The following is a 17,781-nucleotide window of genomic DNA, read 5'->3' as shown; positions in this document are numbered from 1 at the left end:
GGGCAGCAGAAGTGCTGAGATGTTGAAAAGCCCATCTGCATTAGGTGTGGGTTCCTCAGCCAAAGCAGAACACCAGGACTGGCTCCTGCCACCACCCTCCCTATGAACTCCCTGCTGCAGAGCAGGGCTGACCCCTCGGCAGCCACTGGGCAGCGCCCTGCTCCTCACGGCCCAGACAGCCAACGCCAACCAGAGCTCCAGCCATGGACGTGAGGAAGGTCTCCAGGAAAATGAAAAGGGACTGTATGCAACAGAGACAGAGCCTACGGGAAATGGCTTTCATTTTTCTTACAGAAGTCTCCATTGACTTACTCTGTTTCCCTCCTTGGACAGGTCCCCCTGCCCAGAGGCAGCAAATGTCCAACAGCAGCTCCATCACCCATTTCCTCCTCATGGAGTTTGCAGACACACGTGAGCTGCAGCTCTTGACCTTCGGGCTCTTCCTGGGCATCTACCTGGCTGCCCTCCTGGGAAACGGCCTCATCGTCACCACCATCGCCTGCAACCACCGCCTCCACACCCCCATGTACTTCTTCCTCCTCAACCTCTCCCTCATAGACCTGGGCTGCATCTCCACCACTCTCCCCAAAGCCATGGCCAATTCCCTCTGGAACACCCAGGATATCTCTTACTCTGGCTGTGCTGTCCAGCTCTTTTTTGTACTCTTTTTTATGTCAACAGAGTGTTCTCTCCTCACAGTCATGGCCTATGACCGCTATGTTGCCATCTGCCATCCCCTGCACTACGGGACCCTCCTGGGCAGCAGAGCTTGTGTCCGCATGGCAGCAGCTGCCTGGGGCAGTGGGTTCCTCAATTCTCTCCTGCACACGGCCAATACATTTTCACTGCCCCTCTGCCAGGGCAATGCCCTGCACCAGTTCTTCTGTGAAGTCCCCCACATCCTCAAGCTCGCCTGCACACACTCCTACCTCAGGGAAGTTGGGCTTCTTGTAGTTAGTGCCTGTTTAGCCTTTGGGTGTTTTGTTTTCATTGTGGTGTCCTATGTGCAGATCTTGAGGGCGGTGCTGAGGATCCCCTCTGAGCAGGGACGGCACAAAGCCTTTTCCACGTGCCTCCCTCACCTGGCCGTGGTCTCCCTCTTTATCAGCACTGGAACGTTTGCCCACCTGAAGCCCCCCTCCATCTCCTCCCCATCTCTGGACCTGGTGGTGGCAGTGTTGTACTCAGTGGTGCCTCCAGCAGTGAACCCCCTCATCTACAGCATGAGGAACCAGGAGCTCAAGGATGCCCTATGGAAATTGGCCCAATGGACACTGTTTCACCGACAATAACCTGCCGCCCCTTCCATGCACATTGTCCAAGGCTTATCTTAGGCTGTGAGTCTGCTTTTTTCTCTCGTGATAATCCTGCTTATAGATAATTTTCTGAGTTTACGCTGCTTGTCTTGAGGCTTCATCCTACTGTGTCTGACCCTTGCACAACAGTGTGTCAGGTGTGGCCTGACAGATAACAGCTCTTCAATAAAAGGGCATCTCCCAAGTGCAGTGCCTGAAGGATGGACTGTTCCTCCAAAGTTCCTTCCAAGTACATGTTCAGTGATTTGGTCTTTTAATTAGTCTCCTCTCCGTACGTTCTCAACATTTTTGGAGCTAAGCTGATGGTACTATTGGGTTCCACTGCACCAAATATTCTGGATTTAAAAGCGCTCTTCTTGGTGCACAATGGAAGGGGAGACTCCCATTACCTCCTCAGTCTTCTTCATGTATGACAGGACTGATGGCATATACCAGACGTTCTGGAAATGTATTTTTGAGGGGGAGGAGAGGCAGGATTAGGGACTCGACACGTGCCCTTGCGCTGGAACAGATGGAGACTCTGAAGGTGAAACACCCTCAAAGGTCAAGTCCACTAATATAAAGCACTGAATCAATGTGTCCACGCACAAGGACGCTGCAGTGCCGAGGGAGTCAGCAGGGACTCATCAGGCACAGGATGGGGAGAGTGGGGAGACACAGGAGGTGCCTGAGGGAACCCCAGGGCCAGGACTGCTGTGCTGTCCTGGGGCGTGGGGCTGACTGGGGAGAGAAGGGGGCAAATTCAGTCAGGGCTGGGGATGAGGCACAATATGAATTCCAGAGAGGCAGAGAGTGACCAGCCTCTTTTTTCTCATTCCCTCGGCACCAGCATGAGCCCCGGGGCTGATGGGCAGGCTGACCTCCTTGTCTGCCTCCCTTGGGAGGAGCTGGGGCTGTGCGGTGAGTGCCCAGAGCTCTGCATCAGCCTGTGGCAGGCAGTGCTGTGGGGCCAGTCCAGACTGGGCTGCTGGGCTGTGTTGTCCTGGGGAGAGGGAAGGGGAGGTGGGCAGAGCTGGGGAGGGGCTGGGGAGGGCTGGGAAGTGCCTGGGAGAGGACAACGGCAGTGTTAGAGACCTTTCCAAGGAAGACTGAGGCAAAGAAGTCGTTGAGTACCTCAGCCTTCTCCATGTCCCGGGTGACCAGGTCTCCCAGTTCCTTCCCGAGTGGGCCCACATGTTCCCTAGTCTTCCTTTTGTCACCCACATACCTATAGAAGGCTTTCTTGTTGCCCCTCATGCCCCTGGCCAGATTCACCTCTACCTGGGCTTTAGCTTTTCTAACCTGATCCCTGGCTGCCCATACAATTCCTCCCAGGCTACCTGTCCTTGCTTCCACCCTCTGTAGGCTTCCTTTGTTTATTTGAGATTGACCAGGAGCTGCTTGGTCATCAACGCAGGCCTCCTGGCGTCTTTGTCTGACTTCCTCTTTGCTGGGATGTATCGCTCCTGAGCTTGGCAGAGGTAGCCCTTGGAGATTAGCCAACTCTCTTGGGCCTCTCTTCCTTCCAGGGATTTGTCCCAATGTAGTCCACCAAGCAGATCCCTGAAGAGGCCAAAGTCTGATCTCCTGAAATCCAGAGTTTACTGTGTGCCCTCCTGGCCATCTTAAAGATCTCAGAATCTGCCACCTCAAGGTCACTGCAGCCAAGGCTGCCCTGGACCATGACATTCCCCACCAGACCCTCTTTGTTGGTCAGGACAACGTCCAGCATGGCACCTCTTCTCATTGGCTCCTCTGTCACTTGGAGAAGGATGCGTTCCAGGAACCTCCTGGATTGCCTATGCGCTGCTGTGCTTTCCTTGCAACAGCTATCAGGGTGGCTGAAGTTCCCTCTGAGGACCAGGGCTTGTGAACATGAGCCTACTCCAATCTGTCTATAGAGGATCTTATCCACTCGGTCTTCCTCGTCAGGGGCCTGTAGCAGAACCCCCCTGTGACATCACCTCTCTGTGCTCTCCCTTAAATCTTGACCTATAAGCTCTCGGTCAGCTCCTTATCCATCCCCAGGCAGAGCTGCATGCACTCCAGCTGGTCCTTGACATAGAGGGTGACACCCCTTCCTCGTCTCCGCTGCCCTTCCTTCCTCAAGAGCCTGTGCCCATCCATTCCAACACTCCAGTCATAGGAGCCATCCCACAATGTCTCCGCAATGCCGATTAGATCATAGTCTTGCAGGCTAGGAAGCTCCATCTAAACATGAGGAGGAACTTGTTTACTTTGAGGGTGTCAGAGCACTGGCACAGGCTGCCCAGAGAGGTGGTGGAATCTCTGACTCTGGAGACATTCCAAACCCAGCTGGATGCCGTCCTGTCCAACTGCTGTAGGTGCCCTTGCTCGGGCAGGGGTTTGGACTAGATGATCTCCAGAGGTCCTTTCCAAACCTAATGCTCTGTGATTCTGTGACCTGTTGGAGCATGTGCATAGGAGGGCCACAAAGATGATCAAGGGCTGGAGAACCTCTCCTGTGAAGACAGACTGAGGGAGTTGGGGTTGTTCAGCCTGGAGAAGGAAGGCTCTGTGGGGACCTTATAGCAGTCTGTCAGTACCTAAACGGGGCCTAGAGGAAAGCTGGAGAGGGACTCTTTATCAGGGAGTGCAGCGATAGGACAAGGAGTAATCATTTTACACTGAAAGTGCGTAGATTTAGATGAGGTCTTAGGAAGAAATTCTTCACTCTGAGATGGTGAGACACTGGAAGAGGCTGCCCAGAGAGGTTGTTGAGGCCCCATCCCTGGAAGTGTTCAAGGCCAGGTTAGACAGGGCTTTGAGCAACCTGATCTAGAATGAGGTGCCCTTGCCCAGGACAGGGGCGGTGGAACTAGTTGATCTTCAAGTCCCTTCCTACTCTGACCATTCCATGAGTCTGTGATTCTCCCCTTAAAGGGATCCCTCCTTCCACTCACAGCTTCTCCCCACAGCAGCGTGGGGAGCTCTGTGGGCAGGCTGAGTGGGGATCCTGGCAGGGGGCAAAGTCCCTGCCCTGGCACACAGGGGGCTCCCTGGAGTGCGCGGACCCTGTTGTAAAGGACAGCCCAGGGCAGCCCTAGCTGCACCCGCAGCTTCCCACCCCTGAAGCCATCCCCAGGAGAAGGCAGCCATCATGACCTTTCCCTCTGACGGTGCAGCAGGGAAGCCCTGCTCTGCAGCACGTCCTCCTTCTCCACCCCAGAGAAGCCAAGACAGACACCGTGACAGCTCCTCTCAGCCATGGCATGTGCCAGCTCTGGAAGACCTGTCCAGGATACTCAGACTACTTTCTTGTCTTATTGGGCAGGACATGCAGACAATGGCAGGCAGGGACCTTCTTTACTCCTGGTGGGGGATAGAGCTCAGCTGAGTCAATGGAGGCATCTCATCCTGTGTTTCTATTGCTAGCACTGGAAGGGGACTCAGCTCCCTCCCATGCCTGTCACAAACCCACAAGCGGTGGCACTCCTCTTGCCTCACTTCAGGCGGGCGTTAAATAGGCACCTGCATGTGAGCTCCTTGTCTCAGCTGCCATGGTAATGAATGAAGATGTAGGGTAGGAGCTGGCTGTTCAGATGAAACACCTGGTGACATTTGAGGTGCCAGAGGTTGTCCAAGGACAATGGAAGAGAACTGCACCTGTCCCTATTTACTGTTTCCTTTGCAGCCTATGTGCCATCTACCCAAATGGTGTCCTGTACCACAGGGAGAGCTCACTTTGTCTCTTTTCCGTCAGCTGCGTTGACTAGATCTCCATTGACTACGATGATGGTTTTCATCCCCACGTTGACTAATGAGATTCCAGGCAGTTCCTCTCTTTGGTGTCCCAACAGAAGCCTGTAGTTTTGTGAGATGCCAAGGCTCTCACACATCGCTACATGTGGCCGGCAGGTACTGCACAGGAAAGCCATCCCCGTTCTGAGCGAGTGTGGGAGAGACACTCCAGACGGCCCTGCAGACAGGTTCGGTGCCTTTGTGCCAGCCACGGATTGCCCCCACCACAGCGTGGCAAGGTCTGTCCCTTCTCCATTCAGTAGACATAGGGCAGTGCAGGAACACGAGGCACATCACGAATGGGCCTACGCTCTCAGAATGGTGGGCTTTCTCTCTCCCCCACTTGACTCATCCCCTTGAAGACACAGTCAAGGAACAGACCAACAATTTTCACAGTGGGCTGCTCAGCAGCACCTTGTTGTTCATGGAGATGGCATTCACGTCCACTTGAAGGCCTTCTGGAGCAACAGAGACAGCATTGACAGCACCCCTGTATCTTGCCAGGGCTGCACTTCCCAGCCCTGTTTCTCTCTGTCCTTGGGGACGGCAGGCTTTGCTCACTCTCTTGACATCCAATCATTTCAACTTTGGGTTTCCATCCCCTTTGGCATGGCTCTTCTCTGAGGCAAAGCCTTTGCAAATAGGGGGTCTGGAACGCTTGGTCCAAGGTTTCTCTCAGTCAGAGCTTGGCCTGGTGCTAAACCTGAGGTGCTACAGCCCTTACAGGCACTGATGCCCTCAGCCAGGACGAGCTGGAGCCTCTGGTTTTTGACACCGATGGAGTAACTGCCAAGGTGTGGTAGAAGTCACAGAGTTTGGGGTGCTGCAATGGATGGGTTCATAGTTTTCAGTACAGACAGGCTGGAAGGATCGGGGGTGGGGTTTCCCTCAAAGTGAACAAGTTGCTTGGATGTATGGAGCTCCTTCATGGGGCAAGTGACAAATTGGGTGAGCCCTTGTGAGTGGAGGTCAGAGGAAGTGCCAGTAACAGTGCTTTTGTGGTGGGAGATAAGGAAGCCACAGTCAGGGTGGGGCAGTTGGCATAGTCTTTTCTAAGCACCCCAAAGAAGTCTCTGGGTGTAGAAGAAGCCTGGTCCTCCACGGGGACTTTAATGACCTGGCATTTTCTGGAAGGGCAACACCGCAGGATGCAAACAGTCCAGGCAGTTTTGGGACAGCTTCTGAGCACAGCTGCCAGATAGGCCAACAAGGGTCATCCAAACCCAGATCTGATACTTGCAAGCAAGAGCTGCTCAGGGATGTGAAGACGGTCTGTTGTGACCCAGAAATGGTGCGGCATGATCTCCTGAGGAGAGGGAGAAAAGGGAATAGAAGACTGTAGATGCCGGTCGTCAGTGGAGCAGATTTTGGCTTACTTTGGGGAGAGGTAGCCAGCATCCCATGGTCAGCAGCACTGGTGGGCAGGAAAGCTAAGTATACCTGGTCTTCAAGGACAGCATCCTCCAAACACAGCAAGCTTGTCTATCAAAATTTGCTTGAAACATGGAAGAGAATTCAAGAACTCAACATTATTTCAGGAACACTTGAAGAAGAAATAAAGATAATGTCTGGTCACAGCTTATCTCAGTAAGACTAGGTGGAGACAGATGTATACTTCACACCCTCTTTGCCTCATGTTTCAGAAACAAGTTCTTCTCAGCCACTGTGCCTCAAGGCAAGACTCCAGAGGTAAACAGTCAGAGGGAGACAAAGTGTCCTCAGCTGTCTGGTCTCTGTCCAGGACATATGCAAAAAAATATGACAATTTACAGAACAGTATCAAAGTTCTGAAAATGAAGACTTCTGACACACTTATTACACCGAGGTCTTTTCTGCATGTTTCAACTTCTGCCTCACTTCGTCATTCAGGGGCTGATGCCCACACAGAGGTGCCCACTGCCTCCCAGATTCCCAGGCATAGCTGAAGACCCAATGTGGGACTGGGAAGTGTGACCCCGGGCTGATCGAGCAGTTGTGGAGCTGCGGCTGGTGGACAGGCAGGGTAGGGCAAAGCATCTGAGTGGAGACAACTGATTTCTCTCCCTCCGGGAGAAAATGAAGCCTGGACAATTGCACCCAAGCTGTCCAGCACTGGAGGAGGATGGGCAAGGAGTGGGTGTGGATGCTTCAGTCTGCCTGAAGATGTAACCAAGACTCCTTGGGGTTAGTGCACCTTTGGCCATTCCAAAGAGAGCATGCCGTTCACTTTGTCTCTTTGCTTCCCTCTGTGAATGGAGGGAGCTCGTGACTTCAGCGTGTGCCTCGCTGTGAGCGCATATGAACCAAGAGACTCTGGGGCAGGGAGTGCTTTGGGGGTTCTCGGGATCCGTGCTTGGCACAGAAATGTGTTTGCCTTTGGTCTAAGGCTGTCCTCTGTGGAGAGTGGACTTCAGAGGAGGAAAGGTGGACTTAATGTACAACAGAGTATTTTATTTTCTATTGAACCATGCCTTCCTTTGGTCTCGTTTTTTTTGCTACAAAGAAAATTCTGTGTCTGGGTGCAGTTTATTCCCTAAGTGAAACAGGTGGAAACTGTTTCCAAAGGGCTGAAACCTGCAACTCCAGAGTGTAGCAGAGAAAGCTGAGATTTGAGGAAAGGTGCTGTAAGTCCCAGGTGGCTGATGAGAGAAAGGCGGGGTTGGAGGTGGGGACAAAGGCTGCCCATAGAGTGTCTGACATACAGGGTCTTGACTGCCCTACTCAGTCAGACTCCGTTTGGAGAGGTCCAGTTTCAGTGTCATTTGGAAATTGCTGATATCAATGAAGACAGACACATGAATGAAGCAGACAAATAAAGAAACAGAAAGAAAAATAAATCCTTTCTTCTTGTTATTTACTATTGAAACCTTTCCTCTTCTGAAATCCCTTTAATTAACTACAGCAGAATTGTATAATAAAATTATGCCCAGAGCCATTGCTCGTTATGTCATTTTGCATGTTAATGAGCCCTCTGGTGCCCAGTTCCTGAACTGCAGGTACTGAGAGTGGATTGAAGTGGTCTCTAGAGCAGTGCAAGTCAGCCTCCAAGGTTCTAAGGGCGTCAGCGGTCCCCACTGAGGGCCATCCCTGACTGTCCCTGAAGCAGAAAGCCAGAGGCACTGCTTCCAGTTGGAAATGAAATGTGAAAGTGTCTGTGAAAGCCCTTGATGTGTCTCAACAAGCAGGATATTCAAGTGCTGACCCCCACACTCTGGCAATGGGCATTTTTTCCTTCAAGGGATGCTCAGGGCTCTTCCTGGGAGCAGTGAGATGAGGGGGTGTGTGTAGGAAACCTCTGGGGCTGTCTGGAGGGTGGGGGAGGAGGCAGCGAAGCAGTGTGTCTGTGAGGAACTGGAGTGCTCTCAGGGGTTCCAGTGGAAGAGTCCGCAGCCATAGTGGAAAGGACAAGGATTTCAGTTCTGTTGGGGGAGGGGGGGCATCGTGACCACAGGCTGTCCTACACTTTCCTCTGCCTGTGCCCGTTTCTCTGCAGATTTCAACCACCACCCCTGCTTCCCCACCTCACTCCCACCCCGTGCTGGCCCAAGCTTTACTCCTGACTCTCTGTCTTCACTATTTCTTCAAACACAAAGCTGTGTTTTTCTGAGCTTTTGCCAATGAGTTCCCCATAACCTGTGCAGCTTCTTCCAAAGCCCTCCTAATGCTCCTCTCTCTCCAGAGATGCAGCCACAAGAGGGAACCCCACCCCTGAGCCTTCCAGCCTGTCTGTACTGAGAACTATGTGCCCATCCATTGCAGCACCACAAACTGTTTCATTTCTTCTACTGCACCTTTGCAGTGACTCCATCGCTGTCAATGGCAGAGGGCAGGGGCTGTGTGGCTGGGTAGCAGCTCCACAGGAAAGGCTCTGGTGGTCTTTGGGTTTCATTTGGTACAACAGGAGCCATCAGTAAAGACAGCCAACAGCATCCTTTGCTTCTTTTGTCATTCCCTGAAATCACAAGTGCTTCTCTTTTATTCTCCTTATACCCTCCCAAAAGAACAGCCCACCTGTGCTGGTTTGAGGTGAAACAGAACCCCTCTTCTGTTCAGCAACTTTACTTTGCAGCTGAGCCACTTTGAACTAACTGAACTCTCTGAAATTAACCTCATATTGTGGTGACACTGTTCAGAGCGATAAAACCTGATAAGTTGTAATGTATGCCGAGGAATGGTATGCAGAATTCTCTTTCTCATACTTATTGGTATAACCCCCAAGGCCAGCTGACTTGGTTCTTTGCCCCATTGGAGGGTCAGAAGCAGAAGAGCATAGAGGGGTGGCACCTGTGGGAAGGAGCGGACAGGACAGGTGACCCCAAACTGACCATCAGGGTAATTCATCCCATCAGTTTCATGCTCAGTATAAAAGCTGAGGGATCAAAGGGTCAGGTTTTTTCCTTCAATGGCTGTTGTCTTGGGAGGTTTCTGGCTGTTTGTTTGTCTTTGATTGCTATCTGTGTATTCCTGAATGCAGTTCTCATCCATCCCAGAGTTGAGCTGGGGACTTTCCCCAGGCCTGCTGGTGACGTGATTATCATCTTGGGAGTTTGATCCAGTTTAGTATGTATGTCATTATTTCTTTTTTATTTTGTTATTAATATTGTGTTAAAGTACCAGACTTTCTTCTAAGTTCATAAGTATTTTTCTCTTCTTCCTGTCCATGGAGAGAGAGGTAGGGGAGAGCGTCTATTGTTTGCTGCAATGGCCAGTGTGCTCCAAACCACAGTAAGAATAAGGGAACTGTACTGTTGGACTGAAGGCAGTCCTTGATCCTGCACATGGAATTCCGTCAACAAATAACTTGTGTTCATATAATATTTGGTTGGCTGCCTCAAGGAATTGTCCCTGACACACCCTTGGCTGGACTCAAACAGTGTTTTCTCTGGGAAGCTGTCTGGAGGAACTGCCTCATATCAACTTCATTCTGTGGTCTGTAAACTTAGGGCCACGCGCTGCAGTTGAAGTGGAAGGTTCGTGGGTGATGGTGGTGACTGCAATGACACATCATGCAGCTTTTGGTCTGGCTCTCTGGACACTCTGAACCAATGGAACACTGAAGTGCAGTAAATCTGGATTTGGAGCATACGGAAAACACCATGAAAACGTTTAATCTGGTTGAAGCAGCAAAATTCTGTGAGTGTTTGCCCCTGTAGAGGCAGTATGGGAAGTGCACAGCATCAAATAGATGGTGCAGCTTGAGACGTGTGAGTAGAATTGTAGAATCATAGACTCATAGAATAGTTTAGATTGGCAAGGAAATTAAAGATCACCAAGTCCCAGCCCCCCTGCCCTGGGCAGGGACACATCCCACTAGACCAGGTTTCTCCAAGCCCTGTCAAACCAGGCCTTGAACACCTCCAGGGATGGGGCAGCCACAGCTTCCCTGGGCAACCCGCGTCAGTGTCTCACCACCCTCACAGTGATATTTTTTTCCAAATATCTATTCTAAATCTCCCCTCTTCCAGTTTGAAAGCAATCCCCTTGTCCCGTCCCTACTTGCCCTTGTAAAAAGTACCTCCCCAGCTTTCCTGTTGCCCCCCTTCAGATACTGAAAGGCTGCTATAAGGTCTCCCAAAGAGCTTTCTCTTCTCCAGGCTGGATGCTGATGGTCCAGGGCCAGATGCCTGGCTGGACATCTGTGCCACCCACCACATGTGCTGTTTCATAGTCGGAATCCATGGGCTGGAGCCTGCAGGTCCCTCTGTCACTAGAAGCTCATGACTGTCCTGCTCAATGACTTGCTGTGGTTCAGGTTGAAGGTCAGCCATCTCCCCTCCCCACAAGGTGTTGCATGGACAGCAGGGCCAGGGAACCCTGTGGGGTGTGCGTACGCCTGCCTCTGTTTCTGCTTGAGCCCCACTGGTGAGATGGGCCAGCATCCTGGGTGCTGGCAAGGGTCTCAGGCTCCCATGTGGGGTTTGAGAAGCTGTGGAGTGGCCACAGGGGACAAGCAGGCACCCTCCAGTGAAGCCCATAAGTGTTGCCCAAGCTCCCTCTCAGAACCTCGGGCACCTTACCCACTGCTGTCCCATGTGCTGTTCACGGCCCAGCACAGGGCTGGCAGGACGAGGACAGGGAGCACATTCATCACTGCCAGCAGCGGCACGTGGCAGCTGCAAGAGCCGAGGGGTCGTCCCCACCAGTGCAGCAGCCAACGCAGTGCCCACAGTCCTCACGGTGCCTAAGGTGCCCTTGTTCCCAGGGCTGATGCCACAGAGTCGCTGGTTCTGGGCGCTGGGCATGGTGGCTTCTCAGGGGGAAGGAGGGGCAGACTGGGGGGTTCCAATCAGGAGGGGAGGCAGAAGCTGGGATTGGACACCCCTGAGAGACCCCACTGAATGCTCTGCCTGTGGGATGATGGTGTGAAGGCCCCGTGGCAGGCAGCAGCGCCTGGCTCCGAGCACTGCCTGCTGACAGCTCGCAGGAACAAACCAAGCATGGCATCATTGCCCTTTGGGCAGTGCCTGCTGCGACAGGGCAATGGGTAGAGGTTTTAAGGCAAAAGAGGGTCGATTAGACTACATAGACTACATCTTTGGCAGCAGGCTGGCCAGCTTGGTGAGGCGGGCTTGAATCCAAAAGGCTTGGGGCTGGGGTGAAGGGGACAATGCTCATGTCATCACAGCTTACTGGGGAATAAGCCCGGCCAACCAGAACAGTGACAAATATTCCTAGGTGGACTCCCAAGGTGATATCCAGAAAGCCAACCACCTCCACGGTGCGTACGACTGTGATGGATCCTCTCGCTCTCCTCCAGGGAAACCTGCATGCTTGATGACCTCTCTGAAATGCCTGAATTGATGAGGTCTTCTACAGACAGCTAGAAATAGCCTCATGGTCACAGGCCCTGGTTCTCATGGGGGACCTCAGCCATTCTGGTATTTGCTGGAGAAACAACACAGCCAGTCACACACAGTCCCAGAGGTTTCTGCAGAGCATTGATGAGAACTTTTTGACACAGTTGGTGGGGAAACCAACGAGGAGAGGTGCGCTGCAGGATGTCTTACTGACAAATAAAGGAGGACTAGTTGGGGATGTGAAGGCTGGGGGTAGCCTTGGCTGCAGTGACCATGAGATGGTGGAGTTCCGAATCCTGTGTGGAAGAAGCAGGGCAAAAAGTAGAACTGGACTTAAGGAGAGCTGCCTTTGGACACTTCAAAGACATACTTGGAGGAATCCCATGGGATTTTCCCATAGAAAGGGTCCACTTCCTCCAAGCTCAAGATCAGTGCATTCCTAGGAATAAGCAATCGGGAAGAGGAGGCAGGAAATCTGCAAGGACCTTCTGGAAAAAACTCAGGTGCAAGAGGGAAGTTTACAGAAAGTGGAAAAAGGGACTGGCCACTTGGGAGGAGTATATAAAAATTGCGAGAGTATGTAGGGATGGAGCGAGGAAGGCTGAAGCCGGCCCTCAGCAATCCAAGGCCCTGGGGGAAGAGAAAAAGCCTGGAAAAGGGAAGATTTTCCCTTGGTCAAGGTGGATAGGGTTAGAGATCATTTAGGCAAACTTGACACCCACAAATCCATGGACCCTGAAGGGATGCACCCAGGAATGTTGAGGGACCTGGCAGATATTATTGCAAAGGTGCTCTCCATCATCTTGGCTTTAAACTGGAAGAGGGCAAGTTCAGATTGAACATTAGGAAGAAGATTTTCACTTTAAGGGTGGTAAGGCACTTGAACATGTTGCCCAGAAAGGTTGTTGAGGCCCCATCCCTGGAGGTGTTGAAGGCTAGGCTGGACGTGGCCTTGGGCAACCTGTTCTAGTGAGAAATGTCCCTGCTATGGCAGGGGGGATGGAACTTGATAATCTTTAAGGTCCTTTCAAACCTAAACCATTCTATGATTCTATGATCTTTGAAAGGTCACAGGGGACAGGAGAAGTGCCTGAGGACTGGAGGAAAGCCAAAGTCACGCCAGTCTTCAAAAAGGGCAAGAAGGAGGACCCAGGAAACGGCAGGCTGGTCAGCGAGACCTGGAAAGGCTGGAGAGTTGGGTGGAGAGGAACATAATGAAATTCAACAAGGGCAAATGTAGAGTCCTGCACCCTGGGAGGAAAAATGCCATGCACCGGTAAAGGTTGGGGGTTCACCTGCTGCAAAGCAGCTTTGCTGAGAGGGACCTGGGAGTCCTGGTGGACAATAAGTTGACCATAAGCCAGCCCTGGTGGCCAAGAAGGCCTATGGTCTCCTGGGGTGCATTACAAAAGAGCGTGGGCAGCAGGTGGAGGGAGGTCATCCTCCCCCTCTGCTCTGCCCTGCTGAGGCCACATCTGAAGTATGGTGTCTAGTTCTAGGCGCCACAGTTCAAGAAAGACAGGGAACCACTGGAAAGAGTCCAGTAGTGGGCTACAAAGATGTTCAGGGTACTGGAGCACCTCTCATGAGAAACAGCTGAGAGAGCTGCGTCTGTTGAGCCTGGAGAAGAGAAGGCTGAGAGGGGATCTCCTCAATGCTTATCAATATCTAAAGGACGGGTGTCAAGAGGATGGGGCCAGACTCTTTTCTGTGCTGCCCAGTGACAGCACAAGGAGAAACGGGCACAAACTGGAACACAGGAAATTCCATCTGAACACAAGGAAAAATGTCTTTACTTTGAGGGCACCAAAGCACTGGAAGAGGCTGTCCAGAGAGGCTGTGGAGTCTCCTTCCGTGGAGATATTCAAAAGCCGCCTGGCTTCATTGCTGTCCAACCTGCTAAAGGTGACCCTACTTTGGCAGGTTGGTTGCACTAGACAATCTCCAAGGGTTCCTTCCAACAACTACCATTCTGTGATTCTGTGGTCCTGTGATTCTGTGATCTTCTATGTTTTCCGTTGGCCAAAGGGATTCCCCACCAGTGCCCCCAGATGCTGCCCTGTCTCTCACAATTGCTCCATTAGAGCTTGCAGTTCCCTGCACGTGTCCTGAACAACCTCTGGCACCTCAAATGTCACCCGGTGTTTGCATCGGAAAAGCTCCCTCCTGGCCTCTGTCTCCATTACTCACAGGGCAGCTCAGAGAAGGAGCTCACTCCGATTTTGGGCAGCTGAGCTGAGACAAGAGGAATCCTCCCTCTGGTGGGTCTGTGGGGTGCACTGGAGAAGCTGAATGTCCCTCCGGCCTCAGGAACATTGCTGAGGAAGACTGAACATTGATGCCTCCTGTAGGTCCACACACCCTGGCAGAGCAGAAATTCCTTCCCACTGCAGGAATCAGTCCATCCAGGGTTCAGAGAGGGACAGTCAGTGATGACTTCATTCTGCTTCAAACTCTGCTCCCCAGGAGAGACCCCGCTGCCTTGGAGGAGCTGTCAGCCCTGGAGGCACAGGGACACCTCGAGGGATTGGGGCAGTGCGGGGAGGAGGCAGAGAAAGGCCCAGCGGGTCCTCTGCTGCTGAACTGGGCCGGGCTGCTGGGCCAGAGGGAGGTCCTGGCAAGCGGGCAGCGCTGCAGAGAGACAGCTCTGCCCAGGAGCAGCTCCTCTGCACAGCGCAGCAGGGCTGAGGGCACGGCCTGCAGGCAGCGAGGGCAGAGCAGGGAGGCAGAGAGAGGTTGAAGGCAGTCTGGAGAGGGAGGATGCTGAGGGTGAGTGGGGGGAGAACTCTTCCCAAAGCAGAGCAGCTGCAGTAGCTGGAGAGATCTCCAAAAGCTGGCACCTCCCACAGCCCGTGGGATCTTTCAGAAGGACGCTCATAATTTCTCTGCTGTGGAAGAAGAGGACATTCTCTAGATTGGGGCTTCCCTGCTTCACCATCAGAGGATCAGGGCATGACAGCTGCCTTCTCCCAGGAATGGCCAAAGGGCTGTGAAGGTGGGTGTGCAGGCAGGGGTGTGCAGGGCTGTCCTTGCCAGCAGGGTCCCTGCAGCCCGGGGGCTGTGTGCCGGGCAGGGACTCTGCAATCTGCCAGGGTCAGCTCTCCGCCTGCCCAGAGAAGTCCCACGTAGCTTCTGTGGGGAGAAGCTGTGGGTGGAAGGAGTGACCCCTGGCTGGGCAATGTCCTTCGCCTTGAAGAGGGTGCTGTGTGGGTCAGGGCTCTTTACACCTCCAGATGACCTCTGGTCATTCCTGGAGGGACTTTTCAAGATGGAGTTCCCTTAATATGAAGGTAAATTTCTTTTGCTGTTTCTTCTCTTGGTTGGCTGGGTGGGCAGTGGCAGATGTACAATGGGACTTTAAAAGAAAGCTCAAAGGAGGGTTCCCTGTAGAGATAAGGAGCTTTCCTGAGTCTGTGTCTTCGGTTTCCAGCTCTGGGGGCTACAGACAGCACCAGCATCCCCTTTCCAGTCTCACAAGGGTCTGTGGGACCTGCTCTTTAGCCCCTGCACACACACAGAGACTGCAGGGCAGAGCTGGGCACACGGGGGCTGCCATGGGGTCTGTGAGCACTTGCAGAGAAGAGACGTGGGGGCAGGGAAAGAGCTGCTGGCAGGGAGAGCTCCAAGCAGTGGAGATGGGCAGGGAAGGAGGGAGCTGCTCCTGGAAGCCCTGCTGCAGGGGAGATAGGGGCACCTCCAGCCACCCCTGCAGTGCAGGTGCTTTCCTTGAGTCACCCATCACAGCCCTCAGCCCTCACGGCCATGAGCTCTGGGGTGGGAGTCAGCTCTGTGCCCGGCAGAGCAGCAGGAGAGGCGAAGGGCATCCCTCCTGCCACGTGCCCCATTGCTGCTGCCCAGCGGTGGGGCTGAGGGCACCTGCCCTGCATGATCAGTGTCTGGGTGGTGGCGTGCCCAGCAGGGTGAGGGTAATGCTGCCCTGAGTGCCCGGCTGCCTCTCCCCGTGACTCTCCCAGTCAGACCCTCATGGGATTTCTCCTGGTTTCTCCACGAGTCTCCTTTAAAGTTATCTTTTTATTGCTGTCAGCCTCCCTGGGGATGGGAATTTCAGCTGCAGAGTCCCACACTGATCTTGTTCATCCACTCCTGCCGATGTGTCCATGGGAATCACTGTCCCAGCTTTCCTTTGACCTGTGGGGCTGTGGGCAATGCAGGCTGTGGGGGTGGGGAAGGAGTCCATTTTCTCTCACTGAGATGCCATAAATTGGGTATGTCCTTTGGGTGTCCATGGAAGCTGTGAGCTGCCCTCCAGGATGCCAACCTGTCCCATAGCACCTTTGTGTTACCGGAAAGCCCCACAGAGAAACACAGAGACTCTGTGACTGAGGAAATGCTGTTGGGTGGGTGAAATGAGCCGTGGGTGTCCTTGGCTAGAGGTGGGCTGCTGAGACCTTGAGAAAGGGTGAGACATTTCATGGTCTGAGATCGACCCTTCTGCTCTCAGCACTGTTTGATTGCATAATAGAAGAGGGTAATCCCCCTCCATCTCATGACGGTGCAAGATGGAGGGACAAACCATCTCCCCTGACTCTGCTCTCTGCCCCAGGCAATCCTCATGTCTCACAGCACTCACTCTGTTCCCCTGGAGTGCAGCAGAAATGCTGAGGGTTTCTGACATCCCAGAACAGTGCTCAGGGGAGGTGGGGGAGCTTTAAAATACCCAAAGCCTCTCCAACTGCCTTCTGCCATCCTGGTTCCTTAGCAGTGCATGTGCAGATGCTGACAAGCCCTTCTGCATTGTAGGTGGTTCCATCAGAACAGGTAGAACATCGGCACGGACCCCAGTCCTCACTCTTCCCAGGAACTCTTCGCTCCTCACAGCACAATCAGCAAGAGTAAACCAGAGCTCGAGTCAGGAAGCTGAGGAATGTCTCCTGGAAAAGGAAAAGGGCGTATTACAGGAGGGGCAAAGTCTATGGGAAATGGCTTTCATTTTCCTTAGGGAAATCTCTGGTAACAGACCTCGACCACGTCCCCCTGCCTAGAAGCAGCAAATGTCTAACAGCAGCTCCATCAACCACTTCATCCTCCTGGCATTCGCAGACACACGGGAGCTGCAGCTCTTGACCTTCGGGCTCTTCCTGGCCATCTACCTGGCTGCCCTCTTGGGAAACGGCCTCATCATCACTGCCATCGCCTGCGACCACTGCCTCCACACTCCCATGTACTTCTTCCTTCTCAACCTCTCTGTTCCGGACCTGGGTTGCATCTCCACCACTCTCCCCAAAGCCATGGCCAATTCCCTCTTGGACAGCAGGGCCATCTCCTATGCAGGGTGTGCTGCTCAAGTCTTTCTGTTTGTCTTTTTCATTTCAGCAGAGTTTTCTCTTCTCACCATCATGGCCTATGACCGCTACGTTGCCATCTGCCAACCCCTGCACTACGGGACCCTCCTGGGCAGCAGAGCTTGTGTCCGCATGGCAGCAGCTGTCTGGGGCAGTGTTTTTCCCTATGCTGTGCTGCACACAGCCAATACATTTTCACTGCCCCTCTGCCAGGGCAATGCCGTGGACCAGTTCTTCTGTGAAATCCCCCACATCCTCAAGCTCGCCTGCACACACTCCTACCTCAGGGAAGTTGGGCTTCTTGTGGTTAGTGTCTGTTTAGCCTTTGGGTGTTTTGTTTTCATTGTGGTGTCTTATGTGCAGATCTTGAGGGCTGTGCTGAGGATCCCCTCTGAGCAGGGACGGCACAAAGCCTTTGCCACGTGCCTCCCTCACCTGGCCGTGGTCTCCCTCTTTCTCAGCACTGGAGTGTTTGCCCACCTGAAGCCCCCCTCCATCTCCTCCCCATCTCTGGACCTGGTGGTGTCATTACTGTACTCGGTGGTGCCTCCAGCAGTGAACCCCCTCATCTATAGCATGAGGAACCAGGAGCTCAAGGATGCCCTATGGAAACTGACCCAATGGACGCTGTTTCACCGACAATAA

General features: G+C 53.2%; 2 protein-coding genes across 2 annotated transcripts; both read left to right on the top strand.

Annotated features, from left to right (window-relative positions):
• Positions 1 to 356: 356 nt before the first annotated feature.
• LOC309685631 (olfactory receptor 14I1-like) lies at positions 357 to 1,292 on the top strand (the record flags this gene model as incomplete). The annotated part of the gene is made up of 1 exon (XM_082501369.1): positions 357 to 1,292. One exon carries the CDS (start codon positions 357 to 359, stop codon positions 1,290 to 1,292), a length of 936 nt encoding a protein of 311 aa, XP_082357495.1.
• A 15,553-nt stretch (positions 1,293 to 16,845) lies between these two features.
• LOC309685630 (olfactory receptor 14I1-like) lies at positions 16,846 to 17,781 on the top strand (the record flags this gene model as incomplete). The annotated part of the gene is made up of 1 exon (XM_082501368.1): positions 16,846 to 17,781. One exon carries the CDS (start codon positions 16,846 to 16,848, stop codon positions 17,779 to 17,781), a length of 936 nt encoding a protein of 311 aa, XP_082357494.1.

Source organism: Vanellus vanellus, assembly GCF_965231255.1.
Source record: "Vanellus vanellus genome assembly, contig: HAP1_SCAFFOLD_147, whole genome shotgun sequence".
Taxonomy (NCBI): Eukaryota; Metazoa; Chordata; class Aves; order Charadriiformes; family Charadriidae; genus Vanellus; species Vanellus vanellus.
The sequence above is the reverse complement of the archived record's forward strand: the minus strand, read 5'-3'. Positions and strand labels throughout refer to the sequence as shown.